The sequence below is a fragment of the Piliocolobus tephrosceles genome, chromosome 3 (genome assembly GCF_002776525.5).
Source record: "Piliocolobus tephrosceles isolate RC106 chromosome 3, ASM277652v3, whole genome shotgun sequence".
NCBI lineage: Eukaryota > Metazoa > Chordata > Mammalia > Primates > Cercopithecidae > Piliocolobus > Piliocolobus tephrosceles.
The window spans coordinates 85803137-85818052 of record NC_045436.1 but is presented as its reverse complement, the minus strand read 5'-3'; the positions used below and the strand labels follow the sequence as shown (position 1 = coordinate 85818052).

The 14916-nt window shown below is 36.1% G+C and overlaps 1 protein-coding gene across 6 annotated transcripts in view; it reads right to left on the bottom strand.

Moving 5' to 3' along the window:
• NPNT (nephronectin) overlaps positions 1-14916 on the bottom strand; it is a 75155-nt gene that overhangs the window by 12253 nt on the left and 47986 nt on the right. For 3 of the 6 annotated variants that reach the window (XM_023220162.2, XM_023220161.3, XM_023220164.3), the window contains 2 exons: positions 1071-1157; positions 554-652 (listed from right to left, as the gene is read on the bottom strand). In XM_023220162.2, the coding sequence (XP_023075930.1) occupies positions 554-652; positions 1071-1157 (186 nt within the window). The remainder of the gene's footprint in view (positions 1-553; positions 653-1070; positions 1158-14916) is intronic. The other 3 variants (XM_023220165.3, XM_023220167.2, XM_023220163.3) reach the window with 1 other exon arrangement.

Genomic DNA, 14916 nt, shown 5'->3' with positions numbered 1-14916 from the left:
AAGGAACTATGTCTAAATCTACCTTTTGTTATAAAATGAGTGGTGGTGATTTGTAACCATTTCCTTCAGCATCCAAGTTAGAGTGAAATTTTTTCAGAGAGATAATCGCAACTTTATAGAAACTTCCACTGTGTCCTTCTACTACCACTCAAATCTTAAAAAAGAACAAAAAACAAAGAAAAAACAACTGGGGACTACCTATTACCATGGCTTATATACCACTATATTATTTTTATTCCCGGGAATGGGTGCTACAAATAACTAGAGAATTATTTTTTCAAGAACTAATCTAAACATTTTATTTATCAAGCTTTTTGAGAGAAATTAGCTGACCTTTTAATTAACTACTTGTCTCCCATAATATAGTGCTAGTAGAGTTAACAAATTTAACTCTCTCAAAGAAATGAAGTGTAAATCTGGGCATGGTCCATTTTGACCATCTTTATTAAATAAACAGAGATGCATTACAGTAGACTTGATTAGCAGCAGTGGAGTCTTCAGATAGTATCACATTGAAATGTGTACCAGAAAACGTTAAATGAAATGGTTTTACCTGCTGGGTCCCTGATTGGTTCCCAGTGCAAATCATTGTCTTTCTCCCTGATCCATCCACAAAGTCCATGGTCAAAATTACAACTGTGTACCAGAACACCTACAAGAAAATCAAAAACAACAAATGAATCTATGAACTAGGAGTATCTAGACAACACGTGTTCTCTCCTATCCATATAACCAGAGCTTCTTTCCACGAGACCAAAGGGAAAGTACATTAATCCTTTCTCAGCACAATAGTGCATCATCTGTAAAAATAGAACACACAAATGTTGCCAAATTATAACCATGTTACATCATCACTTATGAAATATGATTTCCTTTTTTACAATTTAAGTACTACTTTAATATATTTTTTTAAAAAGAAAATGATGATTTAACTACAAAGGAAATCCGAGTTGTTAAAGAAAACAGGTATAATTTTCCCAAATGGCCCAAACAATCTACATTTAAAAGTTATTTTCATGGAGAGAAACAATAAAATGTCATTATGATGGCACTAAGAGTGTAAGTGTCACCTGGATCATCCTTTGCTTCATCGTCTGCACTGACTCCTCTTTCTATTTCAAATATTTCAAACAAGTCATTTGAAGGTTGCCGTGGAACTGCAAGAGAAAAGTTTTGAGTTTTTTTGTGTGTCTGTGTGTTTGAGGTATTGATAAAGAGGTATTACCTTTAACAAGGGCAGGAGGAAAAGACCTAGTCATTTTATTCATCTGGATGAATCCAAAATATTTAATTATATCTCACATGAAGATTCATGAATTTTGTTCTGCAGCCATTTATACTGCAACATTGATCTGGCTACATTTTTAAAAAATGATTTTCAAAAGTTTCTAAAATTCAACAAAAATAACGTAAAAAGTCTTTATTTGGAAAATACATTTTAATAGAGCAACCAATTTCCAGCCAACTATTCATCTCTATGAAATTCTAAAGTTCATCTCTATGAAAGATACATTATTATGATCTTTACATTAAGGTTGTTTTAACTGCAAATACCTATGATGGAAGTCAATGGTTTGGTTTCTAATCACAGCATCTACTCTCCACCCCCAATGAACTCTGCACATTGTTGCACTCTAATATACATTTCCTACCATGGCCTCCCTTCCTTAAACAGTTTCCCTGGCTCCTTTAAGATCAAATTCAAACTTCTTGGGGCAGAGTTTACAATCTACCCCACCAAAATACACAATGCTGTCCAAACATGCCATTCATTTTCACGTCTCAGACCCCACGCTCTCTTTTCTGCTAATTAACCTGCCAAAAATCTCTTCCTTCAAGGCCCAGCATAAATATCACTGCCTCTGCAGAAATTTTCATGCCCCAGGCAGAATCAAATTCTTCCCTCATATACCTCAAGAGTTCATGCTTATAAGCCCCTATTACACACTTTCATAAAGAATTGCAGCTATTTACACATATGTGTCTGTCCCTCTGCTAGTCTCTTAGGTCCTGGAGGGCATCAATCATGTCTTATTTGGGTGGCATTTCCAGGGCTTGACCTGGTGGCAGGCACTCAGTAACTGTTTACTAAGTGAATACAAATATCCTGTTAGAAAGCCATGTAGTATTTCAACACTTTTATTCAAAGGACACAAGTGGAACAAAGCATAAGAATCTACTTTAAAAAAATAATTGATTTCTTTTAATCATTGATTGATTTATTCAATCAGTGTATATTTGATGGCTAAGCAGATGCCAACCACTGTGGCGGACACTAAGTAGACAGGGTGAATGGGATAGACAAGACTGAGGGTCTGGATCTTACGTGGCTTGAATTCTAATGGGAGAAGCAGACTTTAAATATGGAGATAAGCGAGTGCTGTAATTTGAGATTTTGATAAGCTTTAGGAAGGAAGACATCATGGAGAGTAACTTGTGGGGAAACGCGTGGGAATGTTCATGGTGGTAAGGGGAATTCTTGGTCAAAGGCCAAGGAATACTCCCTTCTCTTTGCCAGAACTTCAATTAATTAGCTTTATTTTTATAAGGCAGGGAGTAGGAGATGTAGAACACTATGAAACCATCATCACTCAAAGGGGTTCTTTTTTCAATGATGTTCCTATTGTTTTTAGCAAAAATTCTTAAAATTAAGTAATAATCCCATAATATTTGCACAAGTTGTTTTTAGCTTACTACTTCTGAGTTTTTTTCCTTTTTGTTTCAAACGTTAAAACAGTGAAGTCCCTTCCCCTCTTACAATCCATACTCGCAATATACCCAGCTGGGCAGCAAAGACAGAAGAGAAGCTCTAGGGACACAGCTGACTGTGGGTGCCCAGGGGATGAGGCAACCCCACTCACTCTTTTGTAGCCCAGATGACTGATAGCAATGACATCCAATTACACTTTCCTTATTTGGTGCTCTGAGAGGGGGAGTGCCTCTTTTATTTACTAGAAATATTACAAAATTGTAGGCAAGCATGCTTTCTTTCTTGTGACAGAAAGTTATAAAAACTCAATAGAACAATCATGTTTTTGTCTCCTTCTTTTGTTGTAACTTGTATAAATCATCTCCAAAATGGAATGGGCTCAACTCTTAAAGTACCATATTCCAGGGACGTTATGACAGTTTTTCAAGCTCCACCTCCCCCCACCCCCCTTTTTTTCCTTCCAGATGAAGGACTATCAAATGGCAAATCAAGTCTTGATGTAAAGGTTTCCTGGCTCCCGGAGCCTGTTTTATAAAAAGGGAGATCAAGAGGTCCTCTCTGAGGAAGCACAATTTAAACTGAAAAGGGAAGAATGAAACTTTCCAAGCAAAAAGCATAGCACTGGGGTTGGGGAAGAGGGAGGCCAAAGTATAAAGTACAAAGAAAGTGCTTGGAAAATTTAGAGAAAGGAGTTCACAATGGCTGGAGGATGTTGAGAAATGAAGAAAGCAGCATGGGATGAGGTTGAAGAGAAAGGAAGAGATTAGATCGTACAGTTAGAAGATGGCAACACAAAGAATTAGTCATGTAACAACTTGTAAAATGTCAGATGGTTTATTAATATTATATGTACTTGGTTTCTGAGAACTATTTAATTTAGCAGCAGATAATCATGTATACCTTCATTACAATCCACTGGGAAACATTCCAAGGAATTTAGAGACCAGAAGTGCTCAGAAGCTATTGGTTCTTACAATTTTGTGTGCTCTACTCTATAACTATACCAAATTATTTAACGAATTTTCCTTCCTTACACATACCAGTATGGATTACTAAGAGCATCCCACTGAAGTGTCAAGAGAAGAAACGCTACCCACTCCCTGATACACTTTAGAGTTTATGTGAAAAGATTAAGTGAAATAAGTAGCAGAACAAATCATTCAAGCAGTATTATGTTATTATCACAATCATGTACAAGAAAAACAAACCAAAAAAAAAGGACTAGAAGAAAGAGGGATAAATACACCAATATGCCAATATGCTAATAGTGGTAATCTAAGAATTAGAAATGAATTTTTTTTTCATTTGTGTTGGTTCACCTTATTTTGTAATTCTATGTTTTTAGGATTGTTTGTAAAAAGAAAAAATATAAATATGAATAAAAAACTTAACTAAAACATCTACATAAAAGAGGGTTCTGTTAGATCACATATAAATAGCAATTATATGTCTGTTATTTGTATTTTGGCAATTCTAAGTATTCAAAGAGAACTCAGAATAGACTTGATAGTTGCTGAATGCAAGGCTATGAAATTGAAATATGTTTGTGAAATTCAAACATTTTCTTTGATTCAAGGGAGCTATTTTGATCAATGCAGAAAATGCTAATTAAAATGAATGACTAGCCTTGCCCAAAAATGGACTACAACCAGGATGGACACTGGTACATGATTTTTCTAATTATTATTTCCCTGCTTCATACTTTGGCTAATATTCAACTTAAATACACAATATATGTGTTTTATAAAAACAAATGCATACCTACTATTCTCTGTAGTTACACCATTAATTCTTAGAATGGTATAAATTTAGAAACTAAAACAGAATCAGAGAGGTGCTAGCAATACAATTCCTCCACCATCTGTCCATGCATCCTGCCTCCTTCTATTCCATCCATTCATTTATGCAATCAACCAAGAAACTGAGCATCAGTTATACAAAGCATGGGCTAAGAGCGTGTTATAAAGCATTGGGCATACTCTTGCCTTCATGGGATCTACATTCTAGAAGTGAAGGCAGATTTTTAACAATTTCCCCAGGTAATGTGTGTCTTAAAGAGGTAGAGGATGCTACGTGAGTATGGGAGTGGGGTGTGAGGGACTGGCTAAGCCAGGCTGGGGAGGATACACGTCGTGAAAATCTCTGAGAAGTGATGCTTTCTCTATGACATAAGAAGTACTATGAGCTATGGCTCTGGAGAATGAAAAGAGCAGGGATTGAAACACCAGAATCACTGTAGACCTTACAGGGGGAGGGAGGCAGGGTGCAGGAAGAAGGGCATCAAATGGAATTGGAGATAGAGGCAGAGTGTGCAGGAGCTTTCAAAGCCTTGTAAATATTTTGGACATTATCCTGGTGGAAACTGGCAGCCTCTGAAGGAATTTAACAGAGGAGTGTCAAGAACAGGTTTGCATGGTGAAATGACCATTCTGGTAGTAGTTTGGAGAATGAACAGGAAGAAGGTGAGAGTGGGTGTCATAGGGAAATTATGACTAAAATTAACATCAACTATGAATGTTCATATATTTTTAGAAAATGTGCCCAGAATCTTTCTACCATTGGTCCATGTTTTACCCACCAAAAGATATGTCTTGACTGTTGCTTCTTACAGCCTTCTGCATAAACTAAAAGAAAGGGAATGTACAGGTACTGAAGCAAGTGACAGCTGGATAAAGGCATGGTTGGACTGGGCTGAGGAGCAGAGTACTTTCTAATGGCTACTGGATCCTGGAATCAGGGGTAAAATCAGCCACAAAAAGGAACAGGAAAGTTCTTGTAAGAAATGCTTGCGTGGCACTTTCTACTAAATATGTGTTTTCCCCAGGGATGTGATCATATATAACCTGTGTTCACAAATGAGGTTTCCCAAATAGTCAATTTTATATTTTTACCCAGAAAACATTAAGAGTAAGCACAGAGAAGTAAATGTAAATATTATCATATACACCTCCCACTGCTCAACTTCTTGCCAAGAGTAACTATAGTGAAATGTAAGCATTATTCAGTAAAGGTAGGTTTGCAAATTCTCTTTATGTTTCATAGGAAACAAGGTGGTTCCTATGGCATTACCCAGGCCAGTTCTGGCATTTGTTGCTGGACTAAATGATTAAAGATAACACTGTCTTAAATTACTTCTATGCTTAGGAGTTTAGTTCATTGAAGAGAATAGTACATATGTAATTATTCTAATATTCTGAAGGCTGTTTCCAGTGGCAAAACCTAGAGACTTTTGGAGACACAGATTGGAGGGTGGGGATGAATGACAAGGGTTTTATGAGATGGTCTCTCCTCCTCTCCCTGTCTCTCTTTCCCTCTATTCTCTCCCCAGATGCAGGACATATGCATCGTAATTTTAAGTGATCAGAGAGAAAAGCAAATAAAAGGGCTGGAAATCAGTTTCTGAAATTTCTTTAACCATGTTAGAGAAAAGTTTTAGCCATCTATTCATTATAAGCCAAAAGAAAAAGGTTGTTGGACTCACAGAAATAAGACCTTGTTTGTCAAAGCTTTCATCCCATAGGACGAATCTACAAAGTTTCACAGACACCTTTGGGCTGAGAGTAAAGAGCAAAATTGGCAAAAAAAAAAAAAAAAAAAAAATTAAATCTCTAGTTAAAGGTGGAACACAGACATAGCTAATCAACAATAAGCCCAATTTTTGTGACATACCTATTTCTTCTTCATGTATTGTATGAACCTTTAATAAAGTTTTAGAAAGACACAGAGGCACTGCCTGGAGACAGGATAATTTTTTTTCGAGACAGAGTCTTGCTCTGTCGTCCAGGCTGGAGTGCAGAGGCACAATCTCGGCTCACTACAATCTCTGCCTCCCAGGTTCAAGCAATTCTCCTGTCTCAGCCTCCTGAGTAGCTGGGATTCCAGGTGCACACCACCACGCCTGGATAATTTTTGTATTTTTAGTAGAGATAGGGTTTCACCATGTTGGCCAGGCTGGTCTTGGACTCCTGACCTAGTGATCCACCTGCCTCGGCCTCCCCTTCTCCTCTCTTCTAAGCCAAAGGTTACCATGAAGGTTAGGCTCTGCCAGGAATGAGTCCTTTGCACCAGAATGCAAGTAGTAAGTAGACTCTCGGATAAGGGCTGCTTGGACTGAGTGCAGCATGAACACCGTCTAGGGTGAGCAGAAGCCCACCAGCTGTTGGGGACAGGTGTAAATGCACTCAAGCCGAAAGAATCTATTTAAAGAAGGAATGGAAGTTTTTATCCCATAGAAAGTCTGAACTAAAATAGGGTCTGAACTAAAATAACATAGAATGTTTATTTATGATGTAGATTTCTAAATCCTTATGGCACATTTACTAAATCAGACTTTCTGGGGAAGGAAACTACATTCTATTTTATTTTATTATTTTATTTATTTATTTTTATTTTTATTTTTTGGAGACAGAGTCTCACTCTGCTGCCCAGGCTGGATGCACTCATCAGATCCACCATGTAAATTTCCCATCTAGACAGATGCATCTCTGAAAAGGCTATTGTTATTATTTTCACAGTAAAGAAGTTGAGATGATGCAGTCTCTATTTTAAAATCACAACTGTCTAATGATACTATAAACACCTGAATAAAACACAGTATTCTAAGTGTTTGGTAATAAGCTTAGAATAAAATAGCAAGTTTCTATTTTCATTTTCTCCGTGCACCTAACAGCTCACACTTGCAAACCAATTTGTTTCAAAAGGATCTAGTTAGTTAAAAATAACATTAAAATTGTAATGAACCATAATAAAAAGCATGAGAAACATATAAACTCAGAACTAGAAAACAGCATAGGCTGTCTTTTTATGAATTAAGTAGGAAATGTTATCATTACTATATAAATGAATTCAACATCAATAGCAGCAGTAATAGCTAATGTGTATTAAGTTATTATTATGTGCCAAGCACTACAGTAAAAGTTTTAAAGGTACCCTTGCATCTAACTCTCACAACAGCCCAATGAGGTAGATACTATTACTATCCCTGACTTGCAGATGAGAAAACAAACGCACAGGAAAATTTAGTGATATGCCCCACATTACAGACTGGCAATGAGCACAATACTTGTAATTATAACTCTATTGACAGATGTGCATGTAACTTAAAAAAAAAAATCTGATTTCTGACTGTGGTCACAATCACCGAGGGCTCAATTTACACTTTTTGGAGAGAATGATATTTTCTTTACTAGCTACTATAGGATCTAATCAAAATATAAATAAAAAATCTTCCAAACTTTCAGAATTCACAGCACCAGATCCTAACCTGTGAGAAGTGACAATTCGCTCCTTCAAAACACTAGCAGAAATTTAATTTTCAAGGAGGTATCAGGCATCTTCTCAGGGTCTCTGCAGGTCTTACTGTTTACAAGAAAGCAAACTAGTTTGAAGACCTTTTCACCCCTCAGCAGAAACAATCTTTTTACTTATCACTACACAGAATCAGAAAGACCATAATATTTCCATGACCAAGAACAATGTGATTGAACTAGCCACAGACTCTGTAAAATCTGTAGAAGAGAGATGAGGGGAAAAACCTCAGGACAACATGCAGCAATCAGTAAAAGAAAACAATGTTCTTCTTACTGCTTGGTACTTGGAATTGCAGCACATTCTCATGTTGTATAATAACCGCAACAATGAGGCTGGTTCTCTGATATGGCCACTCATAAGAGCACCTGATACATATTAATAACATTATGTTCTATAATCTGGCTTCTATTAACGCCTTTTCTCTTTATTTTACATGAGTCAGGTGGACACATACCTAGGCACAAATGCTATATTTTAAATCCTACATTTGGCTAGTTCTGATTCCATCCAGAATATGGTTCTGCTGGGTTGGAGCTAGCGTTATGCTTTAGAAAGAGCCCTGCTATCCAAAGTGGGGACTGCAGATCAGAAACATTACCTGTGTTTGTTAGAAATGCAGAGTCTCAGGTCCTACTCCAGACACATTGAGTCAGTCTTCATTTTAATGAGATCCCCTTGTAATTTGTATACACATTAAAGACTGAGAACAGCCAGACGTAGTGCCTCACGCCTGTAATCCCAGCACTTTGGGTGGCTGAGGCAGGCGGATCTCTTGAGGCCAGAAGTTCGAGACCAACCTGGGCAACATGGTGAAACCCTGTCTCTATTAAAATAACCATTTGTTGCAGGGGGAGCAGGAAAGGAAGGGGCTCTTCCTGACAGGTGCAGGTTGTCAGGCGTTGGAACCCTGCTGGGTCTGTCATGTTCACACCCAGGTCACGGCTGGTTGAATAAAAAGTTGAGTGTTGGGGACCAAGTGTGTCTACTCAGATGTGAATCCCTGTCTCTATTAAAATTACAAAATATATATATATATAGCTGGGTGTGGTGGCGCATGCCTGTAATCCCAGCTACTCAGGAGGCTGAGGCGCAATAATCACTTAGGTTGCAGTGAGCCAAGATCATGCCACTGCACTCCAGCCTGGGTGACAGAGCAAGCCTGTGTCTCAGAAAAATAAATAAATAAGTAATAAATAAATAAAGATAAAGACTGAGAGATACTTTCCTTAGTAAGTCTGATTTAGTAAATGTGTCATAAGGATTAGGAATCTACATCTTAAGATAAGCATCCTATGTTATTTTAGTTAATAAACATCCTATGTTATTTTAGTTAAAATGGGCTTCTGACAACACTGGGGCAAAAAAAAATCTGTTTCCTGGTCCAAGTTATGTTATATTCCTTCTAGTAATACAAATTTCCTAGCTAAAATTGGACATATCTATCACAATCAATTGTAAAGGAAAATCTGAAAGGTTATAAATAGAAGTTAATAAAACATTCAATGAATTTTTAAAAATCAGTATGTCCAAAATAAAATAAACATGATTAAGAATCAGAATCCTCACTTTCCTGCTGAGAAGAGCAGGGTTCTATTACTCTGCCCCCTCTCTGAAGGAATTATTGCTATAATGAATTACTATTATCAATAATAGTGCAGTTGGACAGTTTAAAGATTACTGCATAAAGTCAACAAAAAGACAATGAAAATCACCCAAAATATCATAAACTGGATATATTCATGGTTACTATTTTGGTCTTTTTTTCTTACAGACTTTTATATACATCCAGACATATGCAGACGTATATTTTATATCTAATTGGAGTCAAATGGCAAGTACAGTTTTGTACTTTTCAGGTAACATTTTTGTAACATGGGTGTTTTATAAAATTATTAAATATTTTCCAAAAAATATTATGGTTAATAGTTGTAAAAGATTTCATTATATATTGCTAGACCAGAAAGCATGTCCCCCTAACTTCCTTTAGTTTGGGTTCTGCAGAAAATTTTCTAAAATTTCTTTGCTCTGGGATAGCTCCTACCCCTCTGAAACCAGAGTTTTGTCTTTACAAAGTGGCTTTTTAACAATCCCCTGCAGCGAACCTATGGTGTCCATACAGGCATACCACCACTTACGGCTGCTTTCCAGGCTAAGTTTGTGCAGCACATTTCCGCTCTCCACAACCCTCATTCCTAAATCCAAGGTCAATCCATTAGTCTCAAAAAACAGGCAATGAGAGCCATAATTGGTGAGGGATACGGGTTTTGTGGAGTGTGGTCTCCATACTTCCTAGTTTAGCCCAGACTGACATAAAGTTGATTCCAGTAAACTCTAATCCCAAGACTCAAATAATCCCATGGTTAAAACAACTTGGGAAAAGATACATTATATGCCTCTCTTAGAGATTTACAATACTGTTAGCACATTAGAGTATGGAGAAGTCTTACAGTTAACAAACCTATTTAACTTAGCTAAACCTAGGATTTCTTAAACGTATTTGACCTTAGAAGTTTTTAACGCATACAATTGCATAATATTTTAGAGAAATAATGCTCTATAAAACACACTTGGAGAAGCACAATTCTGTCTCATTAATAAAAGAACAAGAATTTTATGCTGTATCAGATAACTTTAGTGTTGCTCAAATCATGCCTACTGGATTAGCCCTGTATAATAAGAAATACATCTTATTATATTTCTAGTCATATAACCTAAGAAAACCTAGGGTCCCTCAAGCTAAAATTGTTTTTAGGCTGGGTGCAGTGGTTCATGCCTAGAATCCCAGCACTTGGGGAGGCCAAGGTGGGAGGATTCTTTGAGCTCAGGAGTTGGAGACCAGCCTGGGCAACATAGTAAGACCTCATATCCACAAAAAATAAAAATAAATAGCCACCCAGCTACTTGGGAGGCTGAGGTAGGAGGATCGCTTAAGTCTGAGAGACTGAAGCTGCAGCAGCCTGGGTGACAGACTGAGACCCTGTCTCAAAAAGAATTATTTAAAAAATGTGTTTAATATTTCATATCACACATAAAAAGTTGCAACCTTAATCACATATTAAGTTCTCCCCATCAAGGTTATTTACAGTGATAAACAAAACACAGTAATCTTTTACATTTCATAGTAACTCAGAATTCACAAACACTAGATCCCTTATCTCTGATCTTTGAAGCTACTCTATGAGAAAGGGAAAGCTAGGAATATTCCCTCCATTTTACAGAGAAAAAATTGAGGTCGAAAGCACAGTAACTCTTCCAAAGACATGTACCTCATAAATACTCATACTAGTCCAAAGTCATGTACCTCATAAATAGAGGTGAAAATCAAGACTAGGTTTTCTGATTCAGTATATTCTATCTTTAGTAGTGTTAAAACCCCTCAATTCCAAATGTTTCAATGCTATTTTCATATTCCTTTTCTATGCTTTTCACTATTTCTCAGTGTCATGCTTAAAATTTAGAAGTATATTAGACTTAGAATTTTCTAGAGATTGTTTATTTTCAATGGCTATATTAAGCTGTATCAAGACAAGAAAAAAACCATAATCTGAATTAACTTTGATTATTTGGGGAAGGAATATCAGAACCAACAAGTAAAATTTAGCTAGTTAAGCATGTGAAGGATTACTTAGAATGAAAAAAACTAAATCCAATATAAAATTCCATTTCATTCCGTTCAACAAATATTTTTGCGTGCCCACTATGTGACCATCTGAGGAAAAAAACATCTGGAGATTAAATAGCTCCCATAAATCTCTACTTTGCAACAAAGAGAAATGATTTAGATTACAAACCATGTTAAAAGACACCCCCCCGTGATCAGTATTGGGTCAGATTTGACTATCTTTGACGCCATCATTTGTGACAGATTTGGAAAATAATGTTCAAAGGACCAGCCAAAAAGATTGTTAAGTGGGTTGAAAAACAGCATTTCTAAGAAAAGATTAATAAAATATAAATTATTGGGCCCAGTGAAGAAAGAGTGAGTCATTTCCTGAAAGTGTCTTTGAGTACATGTCATATGGGAGCTGGGGACAATGAACAACTGTGCCCATTAATCTTGAGTATCTGACAATATTAAAAAGGCATAAACTGTAGTTTCACAAATTTAGGTTAAATATAAGGAAGACTGCTCCAATGGTGGGATGAGTTATTAGAAGGGACCTCAGTCACCTTTGGAGATGCTGGATATAATTGGGAGGATTTAAAAAAGACCTCATAAGGATATCACACTTAGATAATTAATGTTGGTTTAGATGAAAATTTTTAGGCCCCATATTAAAATACCAAAAGTCTATTATAACTACCACATCTAACCAACTACTTAAAGTTTAAATAACTTTTCTGTTTTGTACCCCTTTCTTTTGGAAGTAGCAAATGGACAAAACCTCCAGTGTCAATGGTACTTTGTTTATACTTACAGGAAACATTGTTTTAAGGCATAGGAAGATATAATAATATGCCACAGATCACAGACTGGCTATGAGCACAATACTTTTAATTGTAACTCTAGACAAATGTATATGTAACTTTATTAAAAAATCTGATTTCTGATTTTGGTCACATTTGCCAAGAGCTCAATTTATACTTTCTAGAGATAGCTACTTTTTTTCTTTAATAATCATCATAGGATCCAATTAAAATATAAATAAAAAATTTGCCTTAAATCTTGCTAACATTAAAAAATTTGTGCAAGCTAGTAAATATATGCTGTGAGACATCACCTCTGAGTTAATATCATTTTCCTTTCTTTAACATTGGTATGTTCACAGTAAAAACACTAGAGAAAAATCAGTATGTTTCACTACTTCAGTGTGTACTATATAGTATATATATCTTATTGATTTTCTGAAATCTAAAAAATGCTGTATTCCACAAGTCATTTGGATAAAGGATTTTGGACCTGTACTCCAGGGGAGAGATGACTTGGGCCAGGGTAGTAGCATTGGAGTTGGTGAGAAATGGTCATACTTAAATATAATTTGAAGGTAGAGCTGAAAGGATTTCCTTACATATTGGATGTATGTATGAAAAGAGTAATTAAGGATGAATCCACATTATCAGACCTTAGCAACAGGTGATGGAGGTCCCATTACCAGGGATAAGAAAGGCTGAGAGTAGAGCATGTTTAAGGGAAGAAGAGGAACAATTCTATACATGTTGAGTTTGAGACGTCTATTTTCATCCAGCTAGATAAGTTAAGCAGTCAGCTGATATACAGATCTAGAGTTTGGGGGAGAGGTCTGGGCTGAAGATGTATTCTTGTTGTAATGTTTTTCTTCCTTGATTTTCTTTTAGAATATCTTTACAGTCTTTTATCAGGGCGACAACGCACATACATTATATAAGGAAAAGCTCTCTTTCACAACCTCTTCCATTACAAGAAATCTTTCGTACCCCATAAATATATTATTATGTCAATTAAAAATTAGAATTTAAAAGTATCTTTCAATGTAAAGAAAAACACAATTAAAGTAGAGGGCTATTTGAAGGAGACTGTCAAATAGTGGCCATAATTCACATCACCTAAAAATTTATGAGATGAGGTGAGCTAAATTCTGTTCCCAGACCTGTGGAGAATAAGGATGGTTTAAGAATTTATGCCAGAAGCGAAAAAAATGTTCAGTAAAGAAATGGTGTTGAACTGCAATAGTGCTAAGGTTCCTTTCTGTTTTCACAGTGAATAGACGCTGGTTATTTGTCCTGAATTAAAAACTTAAGCGCCCTTGCCTTTTTTAGAATATATGCTATAACCACGAGACAGCAAGTCAAAAAGCATCTAAAGCATTCTCACACATGGAGACTTAATAAGCAGCTATTGCTGAAGATGAAATGAGAGTGGAATTTAATTTTTGGCAGGCGTTTCTAAAGGCAGCAATGCTATCTGTGGCATGCAACAGCCTTGGCATTTGATCAAGGCAATCCTTTCCCAGAGCATGTCTTTAAGATCACACTCTCTTATAATGAATGCTCCCAAACATCATTGGAACTCTGTATTTCCCCAATTTTATTGCACTAAATTTTATTGGTGAACTTCAATGTCATTTTTATGTATTGGCATAGAGAGGAATACTGGAAATAAAGAGAAACATTTTAAAAAGAGGAAGTATTTTTTTAAATTCTCAGAAAGATGTATTCTTTCATCATAATGAAAAAAATATTTAGCAAATCATCTTACATTAAATAGCCAAATTCCCCTGTTATCCTAAGGCAGCAAAATAATATAAATACCATAATTACTTAAGCACTCATAAATAAAAATCCCATTGTATGATCACAATGAGATGAGAATTTAAAAAGGAGAGTAATAGGGAGAAAAAGACAATATCTGAGATGCAGAGAAGGGGCGAGGAGAAAATTACAAAAATATAAATTTCAGAAAATAGTTATGCACATATAAAATGTATATTTTGAGAACTACCATCTAATTCCCCTAAAAATTATATTGATTATCCAACACATACACGACTATATCAGAATTCGAGAATCTCGATCTTTCTTTAAATGGACAATTACCCAGAGGAGAAAATTTAATTGAGAGTCACATACAAGCAAAATTCAGTTCTAATATCCCCTTTATTTAGTATTTATTTATTCATTTTCTTGAGACAGTGTCCCACTCTGTCACCCAGGCTGCAGTGCAGTGGCACGGTCACAACTTACTGCAGCCTCAACATCTCAGGCTTAACCAATCGGTCCTCCTCAGTCTCCCAAAGTGCTGGGATTATAGGTGTGAGCTGCCACGCCAGCTTAATTTTCCCCTTTAAATAATAATAAATGTGAGTATTTTATCACCTGATAAAAAGTTATAAAGGTATTAATTTAAAAGGCACAAACTTTAGCTTCATCATGGAGGAATGAGAAAAGGAACAAAATAAACTGGTAATGTATAAAGGAGG